At 60.2% G+C, this 11,802-nt stretch overlaps 1 protein-coding gene across 10 annotated transcripts in view; it reads left to right on the plus strand.

Annotated features, from left to right (window-relative positions):
• Window positions 1–11,802, plus strand: part of MAP2K2 (mitogen-activated protein kinase kinase 2) — a 35,288-nt gene that overhangs the window by 8,429 nt on the left and 15,057 nt on the right. For 5 of the 10 annotated variants that reach the window (XR_012376607.1, XM_073887277.1, XM_073887279.1 and 2 more), the window contains exons 3-10: window positions 584–730; window positions 5,160–5,237; window positions 5,768–5,819; window positions 5,905–6,029; window positions 6,588–6,801; window positions 8,747–8,811; window positions 10,123–10,184; window positions 11,194–11,239. Coding sequence is in view for 7 of the 10 variants with exons in the window: in XM_073887277.1 (XP_073743378.1) it covers window positions 584–730; window positions 5,160–5,237; window positions 5,768–5,819; window positions 5,905–6,029; window positions 6,588–6,801; window positions 8,747–8,811; window positions 10,123–10,184; window positions 11,194–11,239 (789 nt within the window). In the remaining 3 variants the exon portion in view is untranslated. Of the gene's footprint in view, window positions 1–583; window positions 731–5,159; window positions 5,238–5,767; window positions 5,820–5,904; window positions 6,030–6,587; window positions 6,802–8,746; window positions 9,241–10,048; window positions 10,185–11,021; window positions 11,324–11,802 lie in introns of those variants that run through there. The other 5 variants (XR_012376608.1, XR_012376609.1, XM_073887278.1 and 2 more) reach the window with 5 other exon arrangements.

The following is an 11,802-nucleotide window of genomic DNA, read 5'->3' on the forward strand; positions in this document are numbered from 1 at the left end:
AAAGGCGGTACTTTGTACAGTTCGGTGGGAAGAGAATTCTTCTTAAGAACGCCTCGCTCCTGGGCGCCTGGGTGGCTCCGATGGTTAAGCGTCTGCCTTCGGCTCAGGTCATGATCCCGGGGTCCTGGGATCGAGTCCCACATCGGGCTCCCTGCTCCTTGGGAGCCTGCTTCTCCCTCTGCTTCTCCCTCTCTCTCTCTCTCCCTCTCTCTCTCTCCTCCTCTGTCTCTCATGAATAAATAAATAAAATCTTAAAAAAAAAAAAAAAAAAAAGAACGCCTCGCTCCTGTTCCTGGCGGAGTAGCCTGCCTCTGTGTGTGTGGGTGCATGTTTATCTGTTCACCTTTGGGCGGACACTTAGGTGGCTTCCATGCTTTGGCAATCGTGAGTCCTGTTGTGTGAACACAGGCGTGCAAGCTTGTGTGTAGACATGTTTTTTTTTTTCCCCTCTAGGTAAATGCCTAGGAGTGGATTGCACAGTTTTGAATGCTGTCGTGTGCACATCAAGGGCAGGGGGCCAAAGGCCCCTCCTTCTGGGCCCCTCAGAGGCCTGGTTGTGAGCGCCCTTTGCTTTCTCCCGCAGCTAATCCACCTGGAAATCAAGCCGGCCATCCGGAACCAGATCATCCGTGAGCTGCAGGTGCTGCATGAGTGTAACTCTCCGTACATTGTGGGCTTCTATGGGGCCTTCTACAGCGACGGTGAGATCAGCATCTGCATGGAGCACATGGTGAGTGCGCTTCCTGCCCCCCTGTCTGAGCCCGCGTCCTCAGATGCAAAGCACACTTGTTTCCAAGGGGTCCTTCTGGAGATACTCCGTGCTGTGCAAGCGTGTGCCCGTAGATCCCTTGGTTCTCTAAGCCCAAGATGCTTAGAGAACGGCGGGAGTTCTCGCCCAGCCTGGCCTCTCCCCGGATACGTGGCGGAAGCCGTTCCCTGCTGGCGCGCAGGGAGCTGGCGTCATTTTCCCCACTGTCCATGTTCCAGCCACGGCGAGTGCCTGTAAGGTGGTTTATCGAACACTGTCTTGGTGGTGGACACGGGTTGTTTCTGACCTGTGGGGAGCGACAGCGGGAGAAATGTCCTTGGGCCAGAGGTGGGATAAGGTCCCAAAGGTGGAATGGCTGGGCCCGAGGGCCTAGGTGGTGGAGACTTGGATGGCTGCTTCCCAAGCACCCCCTGAGGAGAGAGAAGCGATCTGGGTGCTCTGTTCGAGGCGAGGCCCAGCTTTGCAGCCCAGCTCAGGTTTGTGGAATCAGATGCTCTGGGGTGGAACACAGGAACCGATCTTGTTTCAAACCACCATGGTTGGTTCCGATGAGCCCCCTTGTTAAGAAATTCTGGTCTTGAACCTCAGAAATGGGTGGGATCGGGGACAGTGAAAGCAGAAGTGGTCAGAGCTGAGGGCCCTGGGAGGAAATGCCGCCGACCCCGCGCCAAGCCTGATTCGTCGGGTACGGGGCTGCCTGCCGCCCGGCTGTCCAGGCTCAGGCCCTTCGGGGCCCTTGCAAAACCAGGATGCGGTGGCCTTAGGCCCAGCAGCTTCGGTTACGCCTCGCAGGCGCAGCGCTGTCCCCACTGACGATTTTGTAACGGAGGCAGGAAGTGAATTTGAGCAAGCGCCTGTGAGGAATGCATCAAGAGCAGCCGCGTGGCGGGGTCGCCGTGCCCTGAAGAAGGTGCTTCCCGCCCCCCCGCTCTGCCCCTACCTGGGCCCAGGCCCCCCGCCCGGCAGCGTCCCACCGCAGCCTGTCCTCCCCTGCGAAGGGAGACGGAAGTGGGACCCGCCGGCTGCCTGGCACTCACTGCCATACAGGGAGTCCCTCCACCTCCCCTCCCTGTTCTCCCTGAAGGCGGTGCTTGCGCTCTTGGAGGAGGGGGAGCGTCACAGGCTGGCTCACCTTCTGCTTTTGTTCTCAGTGAACTTGAAGCAGAGGTTTTCAGCATGAGGAGCGAGCTACACTGATGCGGAGGGAGATGAGCCCAGTGGTTTATTGTGCTCATCCTCTGCAAATTCCTAGTTGGATTTTTTGGTGTGCTTTTTGTGCCGGGCGTGGAAGGGCAGTGGAGTGAGGGATAGTGCCCTGGCGACCGTCAGGTGAGGGTGCACCTGTGCTCCCCCAGCACCGAGCTCCAGCTCTGCTGTTCTCAAGTCAGCAATGAGCCTGCCGGAGGGGGCGCTGTGGGCAAGGAAGGGGCGAGGGGAATAAAATGATGTAAAAGTACCGGAAGGGGGAGGTAGCCTCCGCCCCACCGCCCTTCACAGTGTTTCCACGTCACGTAATCCGCTCCAGAACTGTGCCCGTGCCCAGGGCATTCCTGTGCGTGCGTGCATGCGTGACATTTCTGCGACATTCGTCCGCGTGCCGTAGTGGGGGACACCCTGGGGTCAGGCGTGTACTCCACCGCTAACCTCCTAGTGGCGTGACTTGGGACCAGGTTCTCCCCCCTCCACCTGTAGAGCCGAGGGGTGCCAGTGCCTGACTCCTGGGGCTGGGGTGGGGGAAGCCAGTCTTCCTGCGGCATCTGGAGCAGCGAGCAGAGGGTGAGACCTCATCTCTGTGCAGGTTTGGGTGTGAATTGGCCCTTGTTTCTGACTGGTCGATTCCAGCCCCGGCTTGCAAGCAAAGACCCTGAGTGGGTGATGAGCAGCCCAGACTCAGCACAGAAGGGTGAACTCACTGGGCCAGCGTCTGGCGCGTAGAGCGGGCGGTGGTTTCCCCGGGGCCTGGGGCTATCACTGGGACAACTCCAGGCATGGACCTTGCAGACAGTGGTTATCTGGGGGAGCAGCTTACTGACCATTCAGAGGCACCTGTTGGTATTTCTTGGGATCTAGTCACATCTGAAGCACACGCCTCCTTGTTCTGTAATAGTGAAAAATCACACATCTGCTGGTAAGGGAGAGATAGCTGTACCAGGCCACTTGGCAGTGGAGAAACGAGATGGTGTGTATGTGCCGAGGGAGAAAATCCCCGAGGAGAAAATATGCATAATGTGAGCCCACTTAGATATATTTTTTAAACTCTGTATTTCCCAGTGCATATGGATGCATATGCAAACACACAGAAGGATCTGGAAGTCACACTTCAGGGGAGGCAAGTGGAATTTTTGGGAGATGAGAGTGTTACTTACCTATAGTTGTTTTTGTTTTGAGAGAGAGAGAGAGAGAGAGAGAGTGAACAGGGGAAGGGGCAGAGGGAGAGTCTCAAGCTGACTCCGTGCTGAACACAGAGCCCAGTGAGGGGCTTGATCCTATGACCCTGAGATCATGACCCGAGCCAAAACCAAGAGTCGGATGCTTCACCGACTGAGCTACCCAGGTGCCCCTGCAGTTGAGTTTTTTTATAAAACGGTATTCATGTACCACTTAACTTAATAAAAGCACAATTTCCAGAATATTTAGAACACATACACAAAATGAAAGCATGTGACGCTGCGCAGGGTGTGAGATTTGGGGTCAGAGGGACCCAGTTGTGCTATCTCCTGTACCACTTCCTGTCGATTTGACTTGAGCATATGCTCTTCTTAGCGTGGACCAGGGGGTCTCATCTGGAAGTGATCCTGCCTCAGGGGACGCTGGGCCACGTTTGGGGACATCTGTGGTCGGCACGAGGGGTGGGGTGGGGCAGAGCCAGCCGGAGAGAGAGAACAGAACTGTCCACTCACCGAGGAGCCCCACACAAGGCCTGGCCTATCGTGGCCTCTGTGGATGCTCCCCCCGGACATCCTCACATATAAACCTGTCACAGCTCCATAAACGTTCAGAACGAAAGGAGCTGTGTTGGGAAGCAGGGTCATAGTTTAAAAAGATTTTTTTGGGGCGCCTGGGTGGCTCATTTGGTTAAGCGACTGCCTTGGGCTCAGGTCATGATCCTGGGGTCCCGGGATCGAGTCCCACATCGGGCTCCCTGCTCGGTGGGGAGTCTGCTTCTCCCTCTGCCCCTCTTCCCTCTCGTGCTGTCTCTCATTCTCTCTCTCTCAAATAAATAAATAATAAAATAAAAAGGTTTTTTTGTATTCTTTTAAGGTTGGGTGATACAGAAACGAGAATAGAAGGCATTTCCCCTGGTCCTACAGGCGAAGCTGGGCAGAGCCAGGAATGCTGGTCCCGTGCTTTTCTCCTTGGGCACAGCCACCCTCTGTGCTCAGTCCCGCACCCTCAGTCTGGAGCTAATCCAGAGTCACGTGCAGGTTGTAGAAGCTTCACAGGGTGTTGGGTTTTCTAGAACTCCCCACCCACGGCCTTTCTGACTGAGCAAGGCTGGGGCAGAAGTGCTGAGACAGGAGGCCCCGGCATCCCTGGGACTGCAGGCTTCCCCCCCACCTCCCCGGCCCCCTCCCCTCTGGCGGCCGAAGCCGTGTGGCTCTAGGTGGCCTGGAGCAGCACAGGAGAGAAAGCACTTGCTCCGAGGTTCAGTTCAGTGTGTCCACCTAGCGTCCCAGGGGGCCCGGCGGGGACCCTGGCCTGGGTTGGTCTCCAGGTTTGCTGTCAGGCGACCTGTGGATTTGAAGCCAGGCCTGGGGTGGGGAGCTGACCAGGAGGACCTGCGTCCCATCCTTTGCAGGACGCACCAGTGCATGGTGGCGAACACAGGACCTCGGGGCCAGGGGCAGGGGAGTGGGGAGCAGTGGGCAGCAGCGGCTCAGCCTGCATTCTTCTGCCCTGGCGCCTCTGGGCTCTCCATCCCCGGTGTGATGGGGCTGCTGCGGGCTGGCAGGAGTAGAACCCAGGCCCCAGAAGGAGGCTTCGCGGTTGCTCTGGTTGCAAGCCCAGCAGTTCCGCTCGTCCCGCTGCTGCCGTGGCAACCCGGGGAAGGGGCCGGCTGAGTCCCGGGCCTGGGTTCCCGGAAGGCCGGGCTGCCAAGGGAGCATGCTAGCACCCTTATTCCTTCCTTACTGGATGGGCTGTCCGGAGGCCCCAGAGGTGGCAGGGCCCAAAGGAGGCCCTGCTCTGGGCCAGCGGGTTGCGTTTGGCTGTGGTCTGGCCTCCGTTTCCTGTGGAGGAAATTGAGCTGCAGCTTGTCGGGAAGCGGGGAAGTGCTTCGCTTTTATACCTGCTGCCCCGGTGTCCCTCTGGGAGCCCTCCTGTGCCCTGCAGGCACTGTCCGGCCAACTGCTTAGCACGGCTTGCTTTTTCTCTTCTGTGTTGACCCTAGGATGGTGGCTCTCTGGATCAGGTGTTGAAAGAAGCCAAGAGAATTCCTGAGGAGATCTTGGGGAAGGTCAGCATTGCGGTAAGTGGCTCCAGCCCCCTCAGGCCACGCACACTGGGGTGCAGGCACAGGCTCCTGGCCCTGTGCTCTGCCGGGTTTGTTCTTACCCCGCCCCGTTCACATGGCCAGGGTCGGAGCAGCCCATGCCCATCTCTGCCAGCTGCAGGCCTGGCACGTGGCATCTCGTGGCCCATAAGACAGGAGTGATGCTTCCCTGCCCTATACAGGTGTGGGGGGGTGCCCGGGGCCCGAGTGGCAGGGTCCCAGCCTTGGTGAAACAGCCATCCGTCTGCAGGGCCTCCATGTAAACCCAGCACAGAAGCGCTCACCAGCCAATGCCCACCGGGCCTGTGTGACCTTCAGGGCAGGGTGGTGAGGGCGGGTGAGCCGGGCATCTGCCCACTGGCCTAGGATGGTGTGGCCGTCCCTGCCATTCTTCTCACTTGCCCCTGGCCCTCAATGTGGGCTCCCTGAGCTTGTCCCAGATGAGCGGCCCCTCAGGTCCGCCCACGGCACTGCCCTGCTGACCCCTCCCTGGGGCTCCCCTGCAGGTTCTCCGGGGATTGGCGTATCTCCGGGAAAAGCACCAGATCATGCACCGAGGTGAGCTGGATGGGGGCGTCTGGGGGTCGGGCAGGGCTGGCGGGCAGGCCAAGCCCCCCTCACCTGCCACTGGCTGTGCCCTCAGACGTGAAACCTTCCAACATCCTCGTCAACTCCCGAGGGGAGATTAAGCTGTGCGACTTTGGGGTGAGCGGGCAGCTCATCGACTCCATGGCCAACTCCTTCGTGGGAACTCGGTCCTACATGTCTGTAAGTCCATTGGGCGTGAGGGCATCTGTGCCCTCCCCCGTCCTGTCAGCTGTTCCGTTTTCCAGAAGCTTTTCCAAGGCCTGCGGTTCTCCATAGCACACTTTCTGTTTCCACTCGGTTTCTCCTTTCCGTCCAGATTCTAGTTGCGGCTGTCTCCTTGCTCAGGGTGTTCTCTGCAAATGCCCGCCCGGTGGCTTCCCTCTAGCAGGAAGAGACTAGTCCAGGGGAGCAGGTAGTCAACCTCTGAGCCAAGAAACTACCCCCCCGATATCTCAGGAAGCGTCTGGGTGATCTCAGGAGCAGACTCTGGGAAGCTAGTCTTGGGATCGTCATGGAAACGGAGGCACCCCGCTGCCTCCTGGGCCAATTTGGGTGTTGAGCACTGTTGTCAGCACTGGCTAGGACATGGTGGTCCCGCAGCGGGGGCAGGGAGGAGACGGAGGTGCTGGGTCTTTGGAGGGTGGCCTGGGGCCCAGGTGGGGCTGTGGGGGGAACCCCGTCAGTGCTCCCGGGCCCCAGCCTCCCTCGGGGCGTCTCTCTGCTCTCTCTCGCCGACAGCCAGAGCGGCTGCAGGGCACGCACTACTCGGTGCAGTCGGACATCTGGAGCATGGGCCTGTCCCTGGTGGAGCTGTCCATCGGAAGGTACCCCATCCCCCCGCCAGACGCCAAGGAGCTAGAGGCCATATTTGGCCGGCCCGTGGTGGACGGGGTAGAAGGAGAGCCTCACAGCATCTCACCACGGCCGAGACCCCCTGGACGCCCCATCAGCGGTACGGCCTGACTCTGGAACTTTGGGCTGGGACAGGCCGTGATCCGCATGCGGGGAGAGCCGCACCCGGGGGTGGCAGCTGCCTCCCCTCTGGCCCCCGTCAGCACCACCTGTCCCCCTGGGTCACGGTAACTGCGCTCAGTGGTCCACAGATGGTCCCAAGGCTTCTGGGGACAGCTCCCCAGGCCACTGCCATCCAGGGCAGCTGTGTGGGTTGTAGCCAGCTGGGGGACCGGAGGGGAGGGGGTTGTTCTCGAAACAAACTCCTCAGCCAAGCCGCTGGTTGGGTGGGTTTTCCAGCATTTCATCACAAAAATGTTCAAATATAGTAAAAGGCCTGCCAGGATTGCCCAGCGAGCCACCTGTGTGCCCACCGCCTGGACTCGGCAGCAAATGTTCTGCTGCGTTTGGGCTGGGCCTTTCAGAAACTGAAAGTAACAACTCAGAATTTCCTTGGGTGGCCTGTCAGATTCAGTCCTGATACACAGTGTGGGAGGGAACAAGAGGCTGGGGGGCTCTGGGGGACAGCTGGGCTCCCAGGAGACTTTCCGGGCCAGCAGCAGGCCCCTGGGAGGTGGGGGGCGCCCCCATGCCAGAGGGGTTCAGGCTGACCCTTTGACCATTCTGGAGGTGGCGAGGGGGGAAGGGTTATGGCGGACGCAGCTTAATTAGGAAGCAGCACTTAGGACTCTGGTGATTTCTGTTTTTTAAGTCAAGTGACAGGAAGGGAGTTGAGTGAGTCTGAAGGGGTGTGCAGCCGAGTGCGGGTGGGTTGCGTTTGTATGATACCAGCTTTATTGAGATAGACTTCAGCTCTACGGGGCTCCCTTGTTGAAGGTGTACAATTCAGTGGAATTTTGTATCTTCATAAGGTTGTGCCAGCATAACCACTACCTAGTTCCGGAACAGTCTTGTCACCCCAAAAAGAAGCCCCTTCCCCATCTGCATCCCCCTCCCCAGCCCCCACAAGCCCCCTTCCCGTCCGTGGATGAGCCTGTTCCGGACGTGTCACCCACGTGGACTCACACCCCGCGCCGCCTTCCGTGTCTCGTTCCCTCCCTGAGCGTCGTGGGCTCGGGGTCTGTCCCCGGGGCCGCGCGTGGGGGTGCCTCGCTCCTGCTCACGGCCGAGGCCACGTATCCCTGCTTGTGGTGGCCCATGTTGTGTGTCTTCGCTGCTGATGGACATGGGCCGTCAAGTGGCAGCTTTCACAGTATTTTCAAGCTCAGCTCCTCCTTTCCTGGTGCCAGACCCACATTGCTGGGGTGTCTTGATTTTCTCCAAGGGGAGAACCCCCCGCCCCCATCTGTGTCCCCGGGCCCTGGCCCTGGCCCTCCCAGCACCAGCTCCCAGGTGGCATCGCGGGCCTTCAGCTGGGGCCCCGTCCCAGCAGGGAGGAGCGGCGGGCCATGCCAGGCCACCTTGGCCTGCCAGCCCCTCCCCCAACCCCGGCCCGCGTGCCCATTCCAGGCCAGGGGAAAGAAGGCGAAAGTCCAGCTGCCAAACCTGGCCCTGGCCAGCTGGGTCAAAGACAGGGGTCAGCTACCCCCAGCCGGTCGTCCATTCTGGGCAGCATTTGGGGCCTGATGCTGCCTTCACCCGCGGCTCCGTGCAAGGTCACGCTGCTGTCCTTGCTACTGGTCAGCACCACCCCCCACACCCTGCCTGTGCGCCAGAAAGCAGGGGTTGTGACTTTGGCACAGCCTGGAAGCAGCCCCGTGCCAAATGTGTGATTTCTCAAAAAATGCCCCTGTTCACGTTGGCGTTTTGCTTTGTTTTGTTTTGTTTTGTTAATTCGGCGGAGGCTCGCAGAGAAGCTGCTTTCCCAAGAAAGCGAGCTCAGCAGCAAGGACCCCACCAGGGCGCCTCCCCTGGTTTAGGCCAGTGTCGGGGGAAGGGTACCCAGCTGACACCCGCCTCACCCCTGTCTCTGTCTGCCCGACCAGGTCACGGGACGGACAGCCGGCCGGCCATGGCCATCTTCGAGCTGCTGGACTATATTGTGAACGAGGTGTGTACCGGAGGCCCCTCTGGCCCGTCTTCACGACGGCGGATTAAGCCATTGGACTTGGAATTCGTTACCCAAGGGAAGGGAATTCACGCAGACTCGATTCTGTTGGGGGAGGAGTGGGGGGCAGGGCAGGGACCTCTTTTCAGCGGTCAGTTATCGGGGTAGAAGTGCATAGCCTTCCTGCCATACCTCATGAGTCTGCCATGTCCTGAGAGGAGTTTACGTGCCGGTGTGGGTGTGGGTAAAGACACCCCCCAAGGCTGTAGCCAAGTGCCCAGGCCCCGGAGCTGCCCCTGGTAGCTCTCTGCGCATCTCAGAGTCCCTGCCTGTGCAGTCATGAGTGATCCACTTCCTCGGGGAAAGTTCAGGGAAAGAGGCACGGAAGGCCCAGCCCCCCTGTCCCGATCTGCCTCACCACTGTGTGAGCAGGTAATGGGACTGTTTCCGTCGTGGTTGTACAGGGATGGGACCAGCCTCCTTGGGCCTGCAGCTGGAAAGGGGCAGAGCGGGACCTGACCCTGAAACCCACCCTCCCTGCCTGGCTGGGTCACCGTTCCTGGGCCTTCTGTGGGCCAAAGTGTGCTTTTGGGGCCCTTCAGAGTCAGGGCAGGGAAATGGGGTGGCCGGGTGGCCTGTGGCACTGGCTTGGTATAGGGTTGAGTGTTGGGGTGAGTGGCTCGGAGTGGGGCTGGTGATGACAGAACAGGATGGGCTGGCTCTGGTGACACAGCTCGCCCTGCACCTGGCAGCCACACCTAGGCCCAGCAAGCACCTCCTCCCGGGAGCCTGCCAGCACCCCCGACCCCTGCGTGGAGGAAGGCCCCGTGGGTTTCACCAGGCCACCTGCCCACTGCCTGCCCTGATGGGGGCTTGACCCTGCACACAGCTATCCCCATCCTGGCACATATATATGGGGCCAGGCTCCTTGGGCTTCTGGAACCTGCTGCCCCACCCCACACCCCTCCCCCTGAGGATCTGGACCCCCAGCTGGAAATGGATGGGCCCTGTTCTACTCCCCCTCCTGGAACCAGCTGTGATCCCAAAACCAGAGCTTTCCAAAGAGAACACCAGAAGGGTCTGACCAAGTTGGCAGGGCGGGTGGCAGGGCCTGTGGGGAAGCTGCCAGAAGGCGGGCATGGGGTGGGGTGGGGGGTCCCCCTCCAGCAAGGTGAAGGGACTGGGGCCAGGAGAGATGCCTTCTGAGGATCCCCAAAAAGTGCTGTTCTCACGGGTTCAGGGCCATGAAGCACCTCCCCGTGATTCCAGAACCATCCTCGAGCATCCGACCCCCATCTCTGCTCTCTCCCACAGCCACCTCCTAAGCTGCCCAGCGGCGTCTTCACGCAGGACTTCCAGGAGTTTGTAAATAAATGGTAAGGTGCCACAGTCTCAGGGTGGCCCCAGGGTGGGTTGCCAGGCCGTCAGAGGCCCCGCCTGCCTCCCGGGACGGCTGCCCACACCCTGGCCACCGGCCCAGATGCACACTTCCTTCCTGGTCCTGGGCTGGGCCCCTCTGCCAGGATCGACGGCATCTGGGGGCACCTGGAGCTCACATGAGAACCCAGTAGGTTCCCTTTCCAAGGCTACTGAGTTGCAGTGTCCAGCTGCTGTCCCCATCCTGTCCCCAAGGCCAGAACAAACCAGGGTTCCTGCCTTGCCTTCCGCCAGCCCGTGTCCCAGTTTCCTAAGCCCTCAAGCCCTGTAACCCACCAGCTTCCCAACAAGGCTTCCAAGTCGGGTTCTGGCAAGCGGTCAGCTGCTCTTGATGCGTCAGCAGGGCCTGGGGCGCACAGGCTCTGCAACAGGAGGGGCCGGGGCCACCCCTCACCTTGAGGGCCGTGCTGCACGTCAGGGCGGGTGGAGTTGGCCTGGGGAGCACATCACACACAGCAGCAGACCTGCGCCACTGGCCCTTTGCACAGCCACTGGCCCGAATCCAGGGATCCACGTGAATGTTTCTCTACCCCTCTCATTTTCTTTTGGTTCTGAACAGCCACCGTTTGGCCTCAGGCCGATTTGAGCAACTGTCTTTAGGGGCAGTTCTGCTTTTTTGAAGGAAAAAGTTCCATTTTGACATTCAGACTCCCAGGTTAGGGGTTGTTAGCAGTGCGGTTGTGCTGTGCCTCAGACCGGGCAGTGGCCAGCAGGTCCCCTCAGCATTTCCCCCTCTCTCTTGTCCTGGTCTCAGACCCTTACCCTTCCCTCCCCAGGGGCCTGCCCTTACACCCGAGGGACAGCAGAGCGGGTTCTGTTCCTTGCTGCATCCAGCCTCAGGCCAGGCGCAGGGACGGGGCTGACCGATCACAGCTCAAAACCCAAGTTCCCGTGGCCGCTGGCTAACTGCCCTGCCTTGTCTCCCCCACCCTCTGTCTTCCTCTCCAGCCTAATAAAGAACCCAGCAGAGCGAGCGGATCTGAAGATGCTCATGGTAGGTGATGACAGGGGCACGGGCTCACCTCAGGGGGACCCCAGCCAGCCGTCGAGCCGGCTCTGCCGTCCTGGGTCGCGTGTCCCACCAGAGCGCGTCTGTGGTCTCCTGGCTCCGTTAGTGGGGAGGATCTAGAGCAGCCGTGGTGCCCGCGGCTTGTGGAGGCACGGGATGGCCCCTCCATGCCCGTGGTCAGGGGTGTTACTGAGAGTGGTAGGGCCCCACAGGCTGGGAAGACCTGGGCTTACTAGCCCCCCTACAAGTCCACACTGTCTGATGTCCCTGAGAACCAAGGTGGGCGTCAAGACTCCCCTTCCTCTAGCAGGCTGGGGACAGGGCTGCAAGGCCACTGGCGCATTCAGCCCCCTCCACTGCCGGCTCTCGTCCCCCCACACCCCTGCCATGCCTGCGGCAGCCCACCCTTCACACCCCTCCACGACATGAGACCGTGACAGTCACGGGCGCCGGTCCTTTGTCTCGGGCATGCAAGCGGCAGAACTCGAGCCTCTATTCGTTGTCAGAACTCAGCCTTTCCATTGAGGGGGCCACGGCCTTCCTGCCTC

Source organism: Callorhinus ursinus, unplaced genomic scaffold, assembly GCF_003265705.2.
Source record: "Callorhinus ursinus isolate GAN/ISIS: 27379988/994484 unplaced genomic scaffold, GSC_fseal_2.0 scaffold77, whole genome shotgun sequence".
Taxonomy (NCBI): Eukaryota; Metazoa; Chordata; class Mammalia; order Carnivora; family Otariidae; genus Callorhinus; species Callorhinus ursinus.